This window comes from Emys orbicularis, chromosome 17, assembly GCF_028017835.1.
Source record: "Emys orbicularis isolate rEmyOrb1 chromosome 17, rEmyOrb1.hap1, whole genome shotgun sequence".
Lineage (NCBI taxonomy): Eukaryota > Metazoa > Chordata > Testudines > Emydidae > Emys > Emys orbicularis.
In genome coordinates this window covers 24,428,193-24,445,712 of record NC_088699.1, presented here as the reverse complement: position 1 = coordinate 24,445,712, position 17,520 = coordinate 24,428,193, and the positions used below count along the sequence as shown (strand labels likewise).

At 50.6% G+C, this 17,520-nt stretch overlaps 1 protein-coding gene across 1 annotated transcript in view; it reads left to right on the top strand.

The window, feature by feature from the left end:
- The window catches only part of RNF43 (ring finger protein 43), a 102,404-nt gene extending 85,218 nt beyond the window's left edge, over positions 1-17,186 (top strand). Inside the window, exons 3-9 of the mRNA XM_065418543.1 lie at positions 353-427; positions 2,315-2,446; positions 2,955-3,056; positions 11,609-11,764; positions 13,528-13,630; positions 14,933-16,435; positions 17,107-17,186. Coding sequence (XP_065274615.1) covers positions 353-427; positions 2,315-2,446; positions 2,955-3,056; positions 11,609-11,764; positions 13,528-13,630; positions 14,933-16,435; positions 17,107-17,186 — 2,151 coding nt within the window. The remainder of the gene's footprint in view (positions 1-352; positions 428-2,314; positions 2,447-2,954; positions 3,057-11,608; positions 11,765-13,527; positions 13,631-14,932; positions 16,436-17,106) is intronic.
- The last annotated feature ends 334 nt before the right edge of the window (positions 17,187-17,520 follow it).

Sequence of the window (17,520 nt, the reverse complement as noted above, 5' to 3'; positions counted from 1 at the left end):
AGAGATGTGAAGGCCACTGATTGGCCATTCAGACCTCCTGCATGGCACAGGCCAGAGACCGTCACCCAGCAAGCCCTGCATTGGGCCCTCACTTGTGGGCCAGCTGGAGTGGATCTTTTAGAGACAGCCAATCTCAATTTCAAGGCTCCAAGTGATGGAAAATCTTCCATGCCTGGGAAGCTACTTCAACGGGTCACTGCTTCATTTTTAAAATATCATGTCTTGTTTCTAGCTGACTTCAGCTTCTAACCTCTGGATCTTGTGCGTTTGCTGCTAGGCTAGCGAGCCTTGCAAAACACATAAGTGCAGCATGAAGTATCCACTCATGTTCTTGGTCTGTTTTTTTGGACAGGCGAAACTAGCAGGGGAGCGGGGGGCTCGTGCCATCCTCTTCGACATCACAGATGATGAAAGCGCTGCTGACCAGGTACAAATGCTATTGATACCTTCAGGAAAACTTCAGTGATACCATCCTGTCCTGAAATACACACAGCTCCAGTCCAGGCTCCCCCTTCTCCATACCAGCCACGACCTGCAGAAATGGAGGGACAGAGCTGGGGTTGAGGCAAGGGGTGATGGTGCAGGTTGGCTCCTCCATTCAGTACACCTACCATAGAACAGAGACCTTTCCCCAGCTCATCCTGAACACGGAGAGCCCAGTTTGCACAAAGCCTTTCCCTAATGGGGTAGCTCCATCGCACAACTAGATGTCCAAGCAGGCATTTCTGCACACAATCCCTGCTCTGTGCAGCCAAACTGTTCCGGCATCGAGTTTGCCAAGTGCAGTCCCTCCAAGTCCTCATGCTAGCAGCCGAACCGTTATCCATGAGGGAGCCATATAGACTCTCACAACTGGTAAAACATCTACAACACTGACTTTACCCAGGGTCACTGAGGAGCATCTGTTCCCTAAGGAGACATCTGGTCCCTAGAGAGCGTCAGGGCACAAGGAGGTACATCAGGTGTTTAGAGAGAGAGCATGGTTGGTAGGGAGACACCTGGAGAGAGCTGGACTTGGGAGTGGGAGGGTGTGGGACAATCCAGTCTCAGGAGAGATTGCTGCTCTTCAGAATTAATCCAAGTAGACTTCTGAACTCCAGCTGTGTGCAAAGAGCTCAGGGTTCGCCGGCTCTTTTCTCTGCTGCTGATCAACTGCGTTGGTCTCACACAAAGGGAGCTGCTTCCTCCCACCCCATGTGACAGAATAATGGCATGGAGCAAGTCTCAGACCTGTGTGGAGTAGCTGTTATTGTTGTGTAAATGGGGGTCAATGATGGTTGCTAGTGTTTGGCCTACAGTCAAAATAGCACCAGGCTAAGCGGCACGAGAACTGCAGGCTATAGGTACGACTAGGCTCCACTTTCTGTGGTGCTAGAGTCACGGGAAGTGAGTATAAACTAACGTGGCTGTTGGCTACAAAGAACACTTTGCTTTAGTGAGAAGAACACTAGACCCTTCCCCACGGACATTGTGTCAGGGCGTAACAAGTGCAGTCTAAGAGCAGCCTCCACTAGTTCCATGGGAGGAAGCAGGCCTTGCTTTTGCTGAACTGGGCGTGAGGCAGGCAGCATTAGTTATGTCAAATAACGACTAACCAGAATCTAGTTCCAATTAAATGTAGGTGAATTAGCGAAGAAAGCTCAGATTTGGGCTAGAGAGACTGTGCCCATCTCACTGTACACAAGAAGGAATGTGGCACTGATCACGGGCACTGGCCCCATTACTTTTCATAGTGGATTCATTCACTCATTCCTGAGGTCCGGCATTGGGCTAGACATTTTACTTGCAGGTACAGTATAAAGGCAAAGGCCCTGCACCAAACAGCTTACAACTGAGACAGACAACGTACGGTGCGGGAGACAGGAGGTGGGGTAAAGGCAGTGAGACATGCCAGGGTGTTTATTATTTTTTTGCAAGGGTTATGAAGCATCATCCCCTCTCTGAGGTGAAGCCTATCGGTTTTGGGGAAGAGGTTGAAAGAGGAAAGCAAGAGACAAGCAGTGCCTGTAGAAGAGGCAGGGACAAGGACAGGAAAGAGGCAGGGAGGGGAGCAGTAGAGGCAAGAGCAGAGAGGTGGGCAGGAGCCAGGGTGTGGGTGGATGAGTCACTTCCATCTGGTGCAGACGGAGGCGCAGAAGGGCAATAATAAATATACCATGTCATGGGTTCTGGGCAGCGATTGTAGCTCTTGTCCTGGGCAGCAGTCCTCATTCCCCCACACCATATTCGATGGTGGGTGTTGGTAAATCTCCATCACACCCATGTCTCAGGCTGTGCTCTGGGCCAGCTCATGAACAAGCTTGTTTCTTTGCAGCTGAGGAAACCCAGGGGCCTGAGTCAGCCTGTGGTTCTGATCCGGGGCCATGATGCTGAGCTTCTGATGGGCGTCGTGAACAAGAATCGAGAAGCACATGTGAAGATTGAGGTTAAAGAGCAGCCAGCATGGGTGAGGAACATGTCATACCCGCCTTCTCCTTTCCACTCCAGGTCAATCTTTCCAGCACTGGAGCAACGCTGTGCCTCCCTTCCATGGGAGGTGACACCCTGGCCCTCTGCAAGAGCCAGATGGAGCCCTTCTTCCTCCTCTGTGGCTCAGGCTGCCCACGGCTAGTGAAGGTTGTAAAGCCCCTTCGGCTCATTGGCAATTTCTCTCTGAAACCTCCCAAGTCATCTAAGGAAATGTCTTGTCTCTTTATCTGGTACCAGGCTCAGGCCCTTTGATCTGCAGAGCAAAGCATAGCGAGCTGAGACACCAAGAGGGGCTGGCTGAGATTTGCAGAGAGGACCTCAGACTGGTTTTCTTTTCCCTGTGAAGAGCCGGGAGGGTGGGTCTGGCCGGGCACCCCTCATATGTCTGAAGGGTAACGATCATGAAGAGATCAGGAGCCTGCCCTGCTCTCATTCTTACCAGGCACAGACACCAGGGTAACAGATCTTCTGTCTCTCTCCAACAGCCAGACTATGATGTGTGGATTCTTCTCACAGTGCTGAGCACTGTCATTGTGATCGTTCTGATTTTTGTCGTTCGCACCAAGTGTCACTGGAACAGGACTCAGGTAAGACCGTGTGGCGACAGCTCAGAACCAGGCTGTTCTACCAGCAAGAGGGGAGCAATGGGGGCTCCTTCTACACAGCCTAAGGAAGGGCGTGATGGGGCAGAGACAAGAGTGAGAGAAAGTGTGTGTGTGTGTGTTTGAGAAAGAGGAGACCTGTCTACACAAGGCGAGCGTCCCGTTGCAGGGACAAGCCTGCAGCTCAAATGATGTGAGCAGTCTGGGTTCCTGTAGTGATTCAATGCAGCCACACTCCAGCCCTGGGTTTTGGGAACCAGTCGCGTCATATGTGGTTTGCACTCACCCCAGACATTGCTGTACCTGTGCATTGCAGCACCTTCCCAACCAGCTCTCCCGAGCAGGCACCATTTACACAAATGTTGGCAAAGTGCCCTGAATTCCCCCGCTCACTAACTAACCCTGTCCTCGGTGCCTGGGGAAGTCACTGGCCAGTTCTAACATTACAGAGATTGAAATACTTTAGTGTTTGGGATGAAAACCAATACATTACATAAAAGACCTTCCAAGTACAGAAATATTTCCAAATTTGGAAACTCTCCTTTTTCCAGGATAACAAAGTCACTCCTGACAGCCCAGTTCCTGAATACCTTGTTGGCCTAGAGATCCAGAAGTGACATGTGACTAGAGACACCTGAAATGGGCCTGGATTTCAGAGTGGGCTAAGCAGCTACCTCTGTGATCCAGGCCTGTTTAAGGCATCTGAGCTTGGGCACCCAAAGTCCTGAGTCACTTCCTTGGCCACAACCACAACTCAGATAAAAATAGCTACATTTTAGTGTAATCCACTAGAAAATGGAAAGAACAAAGAACACCGCCCGCCCTTGCCCTGAGATTCAGCACTTCCCCATTTCTGACAGAACCAGTTTTTTCTGACTCAATAGAAAGATAAGCTTGCACGTCTTCTAGTGAAATGACACATAGCAGCAAAGATAAGCAGAACGGAAAGCTCAGTACCCAGAAAAGTAAGTCCCAGAGGAGTTGAGATTTGGGGTATTATACGATTATTGCAGGTGGAGCAGCAGCGACGCCTAGAGCTGAGGTAGCCCAACACTCACCTCAGGCAGAAATTCCTCATGTCTGGGCTCTGCCTCAGGTTGGACATTTTTGAAAGTTGGAACGGAAACGGTGCAGCTGTTTTCCATAAAAGAACTAGGAGCTTTTCCCAATGTCAGAACTTTTGCAACCAGATTGGGAATGTTCTACCTGCACTGAGCTGCGCCCCACTCAGCCTCCTCTAACATGTGCCAGGGCCATAGCTAGTGCTTCAGATGGGGCTTGGGCAAACCAGATTCTCCTCTTTCTGCTTGCACAGGGGAAATGCAGGCAGCCAAGATCCTATGAGTTCTAGTCTCTTTTCTTCCAGCAACTGGCATTAGTAATTCTAGTGCCATTAATTCTTTGCACTTATAGCCCTTCTGTACCCCTACCCTATGACAGTGGTTTTCAAACTGCGGGTCACGACCCAGAACCGGGTCACGGAATGTCAGGCATTGGGTCATGGCGGCTCTGGTCAGCACCGCCGACCAGGCCGTTAAAAGTCCCGTCGGCGGTGCTGCCCGGCTAAGGTAGGCTAGTCCCTGCCTGTTCTGACACCGTGCTGCGTCCTGGAAGCAGCCAGCAGCAGGTTTGGCTCCTAGGCAGGGGGGCCATGGGACTCCGTGTGCTGCCCCCGCTCTGAGCACCGACTCCGCATTCCCATTGGCCGGGAACTGGGAACTAATGGCATTTTGGGCTGTATAAGTAGGGGCATTGCCAGCAGATCGAGGGACGTGATCATTCCCCTTTATTCGGCATTGGTGAGGCCTCATCTGGAGTACTGTGTCCAGTTTTGGGTCCCACACTACAAGAAGGATGTGGAAAAATTGGAAAGAGTCCAGAGGAGGGCAACTAAAATGATTAGGGGGCTGGAGCACATTATTTATGAGGAGAGGCTGAGGGAACTGGGATTATTTAGTCTGCAGAAGAGAAGAATGAGGGGGGATTTGATAGCTGCTTTCAACTACCTGAAAGAGGGTTCCAAAGAGGATGGATCTAGACTGTTCTCAGTGGTGGCAGATGACAGAACAAGGAGCAATGGTCTCAAGTTGCAGTGGGGAAGGTTTAGGTTGGATATTAGGAAACACTATTTCACTAGGAGGGTGGTGAAGCACTGGAATGGGTTACCTGGGGCGGGGGGGCGGAATCTCCTTCCTTAGAGGTTTTTAAGGCCTGGCTTGACAAAGCCCTGGCTGGGATGATTTAGTTGGGATTGGTCCTGCTTTGAGCAGGGGGTTGGACTAGATGACCTCCTGAGGTCCCTTCCAACCCTGATATTCTATGATTCTACGATTCAACTGGGTCGCCAGAAAAAAAGTTTGAAAACCAATGCCCTAGGAGACAGAAAAGTATCTTTTCCCCTTTTATAAACAAGGTAGCTGATGTGTTGCACAATACCACCACTTACAGACCTAGGAATGGAGCCCAGGTTTTATTGTGATTGTCCAAACATCACAGTGCCACTCAGGCAGGGCCGGCTCCAGGCACCAGGCAACCAAGCACATGCTTGGGGCGGCACCTGGTAAGGGGCGGCCAATCTTGGGGTGGCGGGGGGGGGGGCGGGGGCGCTCCGGCGGCGCGGCGCTCGGTGGGGGGGCGGCGCGGGCCGCGGTGCTCGGGGGGTTCCGGCGGTGCGGCGCGGCATTCCGTGGGACGGGGCGCTCGGCGGGCTCTGGCGGCGCGGCGCTCGGCGGGGGGGGGCGGCGCGGAGCGCGGCGCTCGGCAGGGGGGAGGCTCGGGGGGCGGCGCTTTTTTTTGCTAGAGCCGGCCCTGAACTCAGGGTAAAGTTGTGTGCAAGGCTAGCTGATCTGTAAAATGAGCTGGTTCCTGCATACCTTTACAAAGCCGTTTGAGACCACGTCCCCCTTCCTTAGCCAGCAATAGAAATCAGGAGTCCTGCTTACTAGCATTCTACTGCTGTTCATCAAATATAGTAACTCCTCGCTTAACGTTGTAGTTATGTTCCTGAAAAATGCCACTTTAAGCGAAACGATGTTAAGCGAATCCAATTTCCCCATAAGAATTAATGTAAATAGGGGAAGTTAGGTTCCAGGGAAATTTTTTTGACCGGACAAAAGACTATATATATATATATATATATATATATATATACACACACACACAGAGTATAAGTTTTAAACAAACAATTTAATACTGTACACAGCAATGATGATTGTGAAGCTTGGTTAAGGTGGTGAAGTCGGAGGGTGGGATATTTCCCAGGGAATGCCTTACTGCTAAATGATTAACTAGCAATCCGCTGAGCCCTCAAGGATTAACACATTGTTGTTAATGTAGCCTCACACTCTACAAGGCAGCACGAATGGAGGGAGGGGAGACAGCATGGCAGACAGAGACAGAGACACACACCCTGTGTGAGAGAGAGAGAGATGTGCATTGCCCCTTTAAGTATGCTGACTCCATTCTAAGTACATTGCCTTTTTAAGTAGATCAGCAAGTTGAGACAGCAGCTGCTGTGAGCAAGCTCCCTCTGTCCTGAGCCCTGTCGTGTCCCCCCCCCCGCTCTATGGAGATGGGGTAAGTGGGGGGCAGGAGCAGGGGGGAGGGGGACACCCTGACATTAGCCCCCCTCCCCCGCACAGCAAGCAGGATGCTCCCGGGAGCAGCTCCAAGGCAGAGGGCAAGAGCAGCACATGGCAGTGGGGGGGAGGGACAGCTGAACTGCTGGCAATTGATAGCCTGCTGGGCAGCTGCTGCACAGGGAACTTAGGGGAGCAGGGAGCTGATAGGGGGGCTGCCAGTCCACCCTGGTTCCAAGCCCCCACCAGCTAGCTCCAACGGGCTGCTCTTCCTGCAAGCAGTGGACAAAGCAGGCGGCTGCCAGACGATGTTATAAGGGAGCATTGCACAACTTTGAACGAGCATGTTCCCTAATTGATCAGCAACGAAACAACGTTAACCGGGATGACTTTAAGTGAGGAGTTACTGTAGTTGGGTAACCCACAAGCAAAGTGTGTGTTGTGACCTGCTTTGATGGCTGGTGCATAGCTACTGGAAACCCATTTAACTCAAATGGGAGAGGAGTGTGCTGTACTGTGCTATGGATCTGGAGTTTGAGTTCCAAATCCCCTGATGGCCCATGTGGGAGGTCGTTACAGTTGCTGATGAAGGAAGTCTTTACTTTTTCAGTTTTCTAAACAAACAAACAAAGAAACGACTTCAAAAATTCTATGCAAAAATTATGTTAGGGACTGCCAAAAATAAAGTTTTGTGTGCAACTGTAAATCTGCCCCTTGTGCATGTGTTTTATGAAACAATCTATAGTTACATCATCACAGGCAGTTTTTCGTTTTGTGGCACAGACTTTTGTGATATTCCATCCTCAGGCTGTATAAGTGAGATGATCTTTCCATAGTTAAGATGTTCACAGCCATAACCATCAATTCTGCATTGGGGTGCGGCCACAGGGACCCTTGCACTCAAATGGAGTCCTGTTTTTTCCAAGTCACATGTCTCAAAAGCTACTTATCTGAATCTTGACTGTTCATCAACCTTGTGTAAGCAGGGGATTTGTCCGACCCTAGTAGGGGAGTTTCTCTATGTCCACAGTACCCTGGCTGAACCGAGTGACGAAAGGATCTGAGTCCCTGCCCTGATTCACTTCGCCCTGATTAACTTCACCCCGGTTCTGCCCACCTGCACTTCCCTCCTGGCCCTGTGTGAACAGGACTCGCATCACACGGGGAGGACTGAGACCAGGGGTTCCTGGGTGTTCACCTCAGTCTCTTCATGGGCAACTCTAAGGAGGGAAGAGGCGCCCCTACGCCTGGACACACCTACCGCACGTGTTACCCTTTTAACCTGCAATCCCTGCAATTCACTTAAACATTTGTGCACCCAAAACTGTTCCTTGGGCATCGAAGAGCCCTTCACAGTGTCAGCACGGTGAGGAACTGGTTTGAGTACAGTTCAGTGCAGCAGCCTCTAAAGTGCAACAAATTTATGAGTCCGGTGTGGCACTGCCCCCAGACGGGACTGGACTCGGTGTGACAGAACCCATTCTGCACCTTTGCTTCGGCCTCCTCCCAGGCCATGTCCCCCTCTAGGGCTGGCACTTAGTGCCCTCCCAGCCAGCCATGTCCCCCTCTGGCTCCGGTGCTCAATGGCCTCCCGGTAGACTTTTGGAAGGGGCCCGTATCTTGTTCTCTCCCTAGGGCCTAGACTGATGCACAGGACCCTGCTGTGACAGTGGGAGACTCACCCCACCACTATCGCTCTGGGGCTTCGCTCCGGCTGCTGCTCTGGCTCCCCAGCTCTGCCCCGGCAGCTCCAGCTCACAGGGAACATGGGCCCTGGGCTCTTAACTGCTGACTTGGGAGTGCTGGCCTCTCCCCATTGGCCCTGGGGACCTGTCAGTCCCAGGATCCTGACTCCTCTTCAGCCCGTCCCCTTTCTCCTTGCTAGGGGGCCAACCAAAAAACCACTACGTTTCAGTAAGGGGCCAATAGCCCAACACTTGTACTCAACAGAGAGGACAAAGCAGGGCCAGATTAAGACCTTTAGAGGCCCTAAGCACTGAAAAAATTATGGTGCCCCCCCCCATATGTCATTCAAAATAAAAACAATACTATACCGTAAAATAAATTTTTATTTTTCAAAATGACACAAAACTTACATTTATGCTGAAATTAAAATAGCTTCTTTCTAGATTTTCTGATTGCAAAATTCTGGATAAGTTCATCGAAGCTAACTCGACGAAGCATGTCCGCTTCCATACACAATAGGGAAAGTGAATCAAGTCTGTCTTGACACATTGTTGTTCTCCGAGGGTTTTATATTCTTTTCAGCTGAGAAAAAGAGCGTTCTGCGGAGCAGTTAGTAATCATCAATGTTAGATGATTATGAATATGGCATATGGTATGAATATGGCATATTTGTTCTGTTCTAAAAGCTTCTTCTGCATTCCTTGATAACGCCCTGACATGTTGGCAGAGTTGTCATAAGATTGATCTCTGCACTTTGAGAAATCTATTTTGCAAACTTGGCACAGATAATGCAGTACTTGATTTGCTATTTCTTCACCAGTGTGGCTTTTCAAATTGAGGAATGTTATAAATCGTTCAACTGGTTTTCCATCTGTGGGAGACATATATCTTAGTACAATACTCAATTGATCAATATGTGAAAGATCAGGTGTAGAGTCAACAGATAAACTGAAGTACCCAGCAGTACTTATTTCATCCACAATAGCTGAACGAACTTTGTCACTCATTAGACCAATGAGTTCATCACATATTGGCTTGTATAAGTATGATGGGTTACCTTTGCCAGCATTCCCATATTTTGAGATATGGCCTGCTAAAAATGAGTCAAACTGAGCCACAAGCTCCAACAATCCCAAGAAATTTCCATTCTGCAATGATCCAAATGTGTCATCTGATCCCCGGAAAGGCAGACCACGTTCAGCTAATGTTTGAATAACAGCTATAACACGCTGCAAGACATGTTGCCAGTATTCACGCTCCCCTTTAATTTGTTCTTCCAATTTTTGTGTCAATCCAAAGCCCTGACTTCGATTTAAATATGTCAACATTGAATCTCTGTGAGTAGTGCTATTTTCATGTTGTTCAATTAAAACAGTATTCCGCCAGTCACTAAATCCATCTGCAGCAAACCGGGATGTTGAAGGTTTATATGCAAAAAGTTTGCAAACAAAACGGTACACAGTACACCATTCACCCTGTTGATGGTAAATACAGTAGCCATTCTCGAGTGTATTTCTCACCATTCGCTTTCATGCCGAAAAATATGTTTTTGTGGACAATATCTTGTTTGTTTGCCATTGGTAAAAGTCCAACGTGATTTCTCAAATGGCCCAGTGTGGTGTTGACAGTCATTTGGTCCACGATCTATCCAGTAAGCTACATCATCGGTACTGAAATCAACCCACATACCAGGATCTTTTCTCCTATTATTTACAGCATGAGCAGGTTCAGTCTCTGACACATCCACACCTTCTAGAACAATGTCTGTTTTACCACCAGGAGTAGGATGATCAATTACAGTCTCTGACACATCCACATGTTCTGGAATGGTGTTTGTTTCACCAATAGAAAAATGGTCAGTCTCTGAAACGCCTACAGGCTTTGGAACGATGTCTGTGCTACTGAGAGAAGATGTTGCTTCTGATGGATTCACTTTGAAAAATGTCAGCTTTGGAAGATTTTGGAAAATTTCACTAGTTTTTTGTTTCTTTTCTTCCACCAGTTTACATTTCTGTGCTCCACTCAGTTGGTTACATTTCATCCTGCCCCTTATCTCAGTTATCTGAACTTAAAAAAAAACCAAATTACACAACGTACACTATTTTTATGTATATATATAATATATATATATATATAAGAAAGAAAAAAACGAATCAAGTATGTATAACTCAGAAGAATATATCAATAATAAAACATAAATTTATTGCAATACATGACAGGATCTGATTTCCTTGCTTTATTTAAATCTATGTTAGTAGGACGCCCCCCTGGTTTAGGTGGGGATAAGTAATAAAAAGAGAACAGAAAAATGGGGGAAGAGTGTGTAGTGGAGTGTAAGGAAGTCTAACAAAGTTCTGATTTTTCCCATGATGACTATTTCGATGCTTTTTTTGAAATATCAAATATCAATTTTTTTTTTTTTTTTAATCTCATTTTTTTGGTGCCCCCTGTTTTGCTGGTGCCCTAAGCACGTGCTTAGTCTGTCTATTGGGTAATCCAGCCCTGGGACAAAGCATCATTCGGTCTTCCTGGCTCGCAGAAGAGTCGCCACAGACTCATCTAGTTCAGGGTTCAATGGCTAGTTTGTAAAATCTCAGATTGCCCCTAATTTGCCATGGGGCAAATTCCTTCTTGAGTCGAGCAGGTGATTAGCTTAGGCCTTTATGTGTGAGGATTAAGAGTCCTCACTGTTTTATTGCAGCTGGTGGAAACTGTGGACACTGTATTTATTCTTATGTGTCTAAAGAACCCATTTTCATCAATACATTAATCGTAACAGTACAGCTCACTGATGTAGGGCCTTTCACCTGCGGACTTCAAACCCCTTCCCAAAGAGGAGTAGCATTGTTCCCATTATATAGCTGAGTCCCAGAGAGGCTAAAGCCTGAATTTTCAACCTCATGTTGGGTGCGCCATGCCACATCAGGGACTCCGAATTAGTGGGCATGTTTGGAAGGTTGGGCCCAGATCACAACCTAAGTCAGGGGAGAGTCGGGAATAGAAGCCAGGTCTCCTGAAGGCCAGTGTCCTGCTCTGACAACTAGGTCATGCTGCCGCATGGTTTGCCTTGAATAACTGTCAGGTCTCTTTGTCTGTCTCAGCTGCCTTTATTGCCAGGTAGGGTGCAGAGACCTGATGCTGCAGCGTGGCTGGTGAAAGGAGAGCCCTCGCTTTTCACATCTGGCAATTTGGTGGAACATGTGTCTCTTTGTCCTAGCTGTGCAGGAGGGGCCAGTCCTCTCTTCAGTCTAGCTCTCTTTTCCTTTCTCCCAGGACTCCTTGCAGCAGCAGACCATGCAGGCGATCAGCCAGTTGGCCATCCGGAAGTACCAGGCCCGGTGCCGACAGGCCGCCCTAAGGGATTCGGCCAGCAGCTGCAGCTCAGCCCCCGTCTGCGCTATCTGTCTGGAGGAGTTCAGCGAGGGCCAGGTAGGACAAGCTGTATGTGTAGGCTGGAAGCCAGATAGCGAGTCTGGCCAATCACGGCTCTGAACTCTCTAGGCAGAGGTGCCGTTGGGAGGGGGGCTGCACAGCTGTGCAGGACTCTCTGTAAATGGCAAAAGGAGCAGTGTGCTCTGTGGGGCAGGGCTTTGGAGCAAGCCTGCCCAAGCACAGCACTGCTGCCTACTGCACCAGCATGGGAGAGGGGGCCTGTGAGGGCTTTAAACCCAGAGCCTCACAGAGATTTAGGCACCCAACTCCCATTGAAATCAGGAATTAGGTGCCTAAATCTCTTTGAGACTATGGGCCTTCGTCCTTTGGGGGTCTGTCCTAGGCTGCTCCAGGATGCTCAGGTGATCCTCTCGCTGGGTGTGTGAACCTGGCTGCTATCCAGGTATCCCGGCCTTTGTCACTGCACCACGCTGCCATTGGGATCCTTCAGACATGATGCTGGCACAGCGCGTGGCTCCCCTGCTGGCAATCAGTTAACACAGGGAAGGTTAAGGGGTGACTTGATCACAGGGAACAAATATTTGATATGGGGCTCTTCATGCTAACAGAGAAAAGTAATGACAGGTTTCAGAGTAGCAGCCGTGTTAGTCTGTATCCGCAAAAAGAACAGGAGTACTTGTGGCACCTTAGAGACTAACAAATTTATTAGAGCATAAGCTTTCGTGGGCTACAACCCACTTCTTCGGATGCATATAGAGTGAAACATATATTGAGGAGATATATATACACACCCATACAGAGAGCATGAACAGGTGGGAGTTGTCTTACCAACTCTGAGAGGCCAATTAAGTAAGAGAAAAAAAACTTACTTAATTGGCCTCTCAGAGTTGGTAAGACAACTCCCACCTGTTCATGCTCTCTGTATGTGTGTGTATATATCTCCTCAATATATGTTTCACTCTATATGCATCCGAAGAAGTGGGTTGTAGCCCACGAAAGCTTATGCTCTAATAAATTTGTTAGTCTCTAAGGTGCCACAAGTACTCCTGTTCTTTTTTAGAGAAAAGTAACACCATCCAATGGCTGGGAGCTGAAGCTAGATTGGAAATAAGGCGTGCATTTTTAACAGTGAGAGCAATGAACCATTGGAACAACTTACCCAGAGTTGTGGTGGATTCTCCATCGCTGATGATTTTTATATCCAGATGGGATGTTTTTCTCTAAAATCTGCGCTAGGAATTATTGTGGGGAAGTTCTCTGGCCTGTCTTGTGGAGGGGTGAGCCTAGATGATCACAATGGTCCCTTCTGGCCTTGGAATCTATGAATCAGTTGTATCTTTCCAGGACCAGGTGACTCCAGAGCTCCATGGCCTGGCCTGGCTGCCAGGACATTTGCAGGGAGAGCTGTGGGTGTGGGGAAAGCTTCTAACGGGTTGGGGCCTGGTTCCCTGAGCAATGCCTCTCCCAAAGGGGTGCTGCACCAGTTGCACTCAGCACTGGGGCCTTTGTTGGAGCCCTCGGTGTCAGAGGTCTGCTGACAGGGCATTCCTCCAGAGGGCTTTTCAATGTGTGCCCCACTCGGACCCCAGAGCTTAGACACTGCATGGGCTGGTATGCTCAGAGCCAGCTCGCAGCATTAGAGGTGCTTCGGTGGTCTTGTTTTATACATTGGGAAGCGCCCAGAGTGTGGGATCAAGGCTGATCCATGGAGCAGGGAGAGAGACATCTCCCCACCCAAATCCAGCTCCCTCCAGGGACCTTGCTCTGCCCACTCAAACCTTCTCTCTGTCTCTGTCTAGGAGCTGCGGATTATTTCCTGTTCCCATGAGTTCCACAGAGAGTGTGTCGACCCCTGGCTGCAGCAGCACCACACCTGCCCGCTCTGCATGTTCAATATCATTGGTAGGGCTCCAGCAGGGGCCAAATCGCCCATGAAAAGCACCTCCCAGCAAGAGTGTGGGTGGGTGGGGGAGGGGAATTGTGGTGTGTGTGGGGGTGTTCGTGGTGTGTGTGTGTGTGTGGTGTGTGGGGATGGGTGTTTGTGGTGTGTGGGAGGGAGGGTGTTTGTGGTGTCTTTGTGTGTGGGGTGTTTGTGGTGTGTGTGGGAGGGTATTTGTGGTGTGTGTGTGTGTGATGTTATGTGTGTCGGAGGAGGGGGGTTGTCGTGTGCGGGGGGAAGGTGTAGTATGTATGTGGGTATTTGGGGGTGTGGGTGGGGTGTTTGTGTATGTGTGGGGGACGGAGTTTGTGGTGTGTGTGGGGGGTGTTATGTGGGGGGGTTGTGGTGTTGTGTGTGTGGGGGGTTGTGGTGTGTATGTGGGTGTTTGGGATGTGGGGGGGTGTGGGGGAGGGCATGGTGTGTGTGGGGGTGGGTGTTTGGGAGTGCGTGTGGGGCGAGGGGGTTTGTGGAGTGTGTGTGTGGTGTTATGTGGGGGTGTTTGTGCAGGGGAGGTGTGGTGTGTGTGGCTGTTTGGGTATGGGGGAAGGGGATTTGTGGCGTGTGTGGGGGGTGTTATGTGTGTGGGGTTTGTGGTGCGTGTGGGGAAGGCGTCGTGTGTATGTGGGGGTGGGTGGTGTTATGTGTCTGGGGGGGAGAGTGTTTGTGGTGCGTGGGAGGAGGGGGGTTGTGGTGTGCATGCGAGGGAATTTGTGTGTGAGGGAGATGCATGGCTGTGAACCAGCACCGAATAGGTTTTCTTGCACCCACACCTGTGTGTGCAGCTCTCTGAAGGTCTCCAGAGGCACTGGTTTAGGGGAAGGCTCATCAGGCTGTATGGGAAGCAGTAAAAGGGTCCCCATGTGCTGGTGGGGACAGGGAATGTTTGGGTATCAGGCACAGAAGAGAGGTGGGTCAGGGCAGGTGGACGAGTGAGCGGGGTCTGGGGAGGGGCAGCCTGGCACTGGGTGAGTGGGGCGGGGCACTGGGGAGGGGTTGCCAGGCATGGGGTGAGTGGGGCGGGGCACTGGGGAAGGGTTGCCAGGCACTGGGTGAGTGGGGCGGGGCACTGGGGAGGGGTTGCCAGGCACTGGGTGAGTGGGGCGGGGCACTGGAGAGGGGTTGCCAGGCATAGGGTGAGTGGGGGCAGGCACTGGAGATTAGTTGCCAGGCACTGGGTGTGTGGGCGGGGTTCTGGGGAGAGGTTGCCAGGTTACCGTGGGATGGGATGCAAATACATAGTGGATATGCCCTTTCTGTCTCTCTAGAGGGGGCTGCCTTTGCCCAGCCTGCACATTTGAGGCAGAATTCCCAGGATCTGGAACCTGGGCAGCGGCTTCACCTCTTCCGGCAACACCCAGGACACGCCCTGTATCACCTCCCAGAGGCCCACCCCCAGCGGCGGCTCAGGAACTTTGCTTCGCAGCTCCCCCATGGCAACCCCTTCTTCCATTCCCCAGAGCTCTCCCAGTTGGATTTCAGCACCATGCACTATTTGCCATACAGGCCAGTGGGCTCCAGGGCCACATGCAGCCATCAGCCCTCTCTAGCCCAAGGCCTAGGGAATGAGCAGCACCGAAAATCTCCAGCATGTGGGCAGATGCCATCTTCTCACAGGACCTGCCCACTTCAGCACCAGGCCCGTTGCCTGGGATTCAGGACTGCGGTAGTACCGAGACAGCACCACGCTGCCCCTCTTCGTCGGGGAACCAGTCATGGGCGACAGCACAACAGCAGTGGCTCAGGGGAGAGCTATCTCACAGAGCACAGTGGGTACCTGGCTGATGGGCCAGGCAGTGACTCCAGCTCTGGACCCTGTCATGGCTCCTCCAGTGACTCTATGTTGAATTGCACAGATGTCAGCCTCCAAGGCACCCATGGCAGCTGCTCCACCTTCCGCAGCTCCCTGAGCAGTGACTATGACCCCTGGGTGTACTGTAGCTCCACTGACAATGGCCAGGAGCAGCTGCAGCCTCCGGGGGAGCCAAGGCCGAGGTCTTTGGACTTGAAGGAGACTGGCAGCACTGCATTAGCCAAGAATCAGATACTGAGTCATGTCCATTATCACCACCACAGGCACCATCACTACAGGAAAGACCTAGAGTGTCCATCTGGGAGATCAGGCCAGGAACCCAGCCAGCGTAAGCCCCGGTTTGCTGGGGCTGTGCCCAGTGCTCGGACACAAAAGAGGACTGAGAAAACTCGTCACTGCAAACAGCCTCTTGAAAGCAGCCCAATGTCCCAGGCTGCATCTCTGTCAGGACAGGTCTCCTGTGTGCATCAGGGACCTGACCTCTCAAAGCACCTCTCCTCTTCTGCAGACGGGTCTGACTTCAGCTGGGTGGCCAGTAGGCAAGCTGGAGCAGCTGGTCCATTGTCTTTCCCGCTGTCACAGAAACATGGCTTACAAAGCCGTCACCACAGAAGGAAACGGAAGTGCCGCCCGGAGCCTGTTCTGGCTCACCTTTCAGAGGACTCAGACGTGCACAAAGACTGCAATGTTCACATTCACTATGGCCACTCCCCTGGCTACTGCTGCTCCCCAGAAGTTCAGCCACTGTTGCCAACGGCCCCTATGCCCTATTGCTCAGGCTCTCAGGTGGTTTGGAAGTGCCGAGTCCCGCCCTCCAACTTGGAGTCCCAGCAGCAGGACAAGGACCTATCAGAATGGGAGGGGAAACCCATGTATCCAGTTGATTTCTCAGGGACAGGCACCACAGAAGACAACACAAGTCTTTACCTCCCCTGCCAAACTCTGCAACACAATCAGGGTAAGTTAGTCACCTCTGCTTTTAGCAAACCTCTGAACAGTGGATTGTACAATTCAGGGTTCATATATAGACGTGTGTGTGTGTGTGTGTGTGTGTGTGTGTGTGTGTGTGTACGCGCATATAAACACCACACGTTGCCCCAGGCTACTGACAACAACTGAGAATGGATGTTTTCAGAGTTCAGACATCAGAATTATAGAAGCTTAGGGTTGGAAGAGACCTCAGAAGGTCATCTAGTCCAACCGCCTGCTCGAAGCAGGACCAATCCCCAACTAAATCATCCCAGCCAGGGCTTTGTCAAGCCGGGCCTTAAAAACCTCCAAGGAAGGAGACTCCACCACCTCCCTAGGTAACGCATTCCAGTGCTTCACCACCCTCCTAGTGAAATAGTGTTTCCTAATATCCAACCTAGACCTCCCCCACTGCAACTTGAGACCATTGCTCCTTGTTCTGTCATCTGCCACCACTGAGAACAGCCGAGCTCCATCCTCTTTGGAACCCCCCTTCAGGTAGTTGAAGGCTGCTATCAAATCCCCCCTCACTCTTCTCTTCTGTAGACTAAATGAGCCCAGTTCCCTCAGCCTCTCCTCAGAAGTCATGTGCTCCAGCCCCCTGTTCATTTTGTTGCCCTCCGTTGGACTCTCTCCAATTTGTCCACATCCTTTCTGTAGTGGGGGGCCCAAAACTGGATGCAATACTCCAGATGTGGCCTCACAAGTACCGATTAGAGGGGAATAATCACTTCCCTTGATCTACTGGCCACGCTCCTACTAATGCAGCCCAATATGGGCAACAAGGGCACACTGTTAACTCATATCCAGCTTCTTGTCCACTGTAATCCCCAGGTCCTTTTCTGCAGAATTGCCGCTTACCCAGTCGGTCCCCAGCCTATAGCAGTGCATGGGATTCTTCCGTCCTAAGTGAAGGACTCTGCACTTGTTCTTGTTGAACCTCATCAGATTTCTTTTGGCCCAATCCTCCAATTTGTCTAGGTCACTCAGGACCCTATCCCTACCCTCCAGCGTATCTACCTCTCCACCGCAACTTAGTGTCATCCGCAAACTTGCTGAGGGTGCAATCCATCC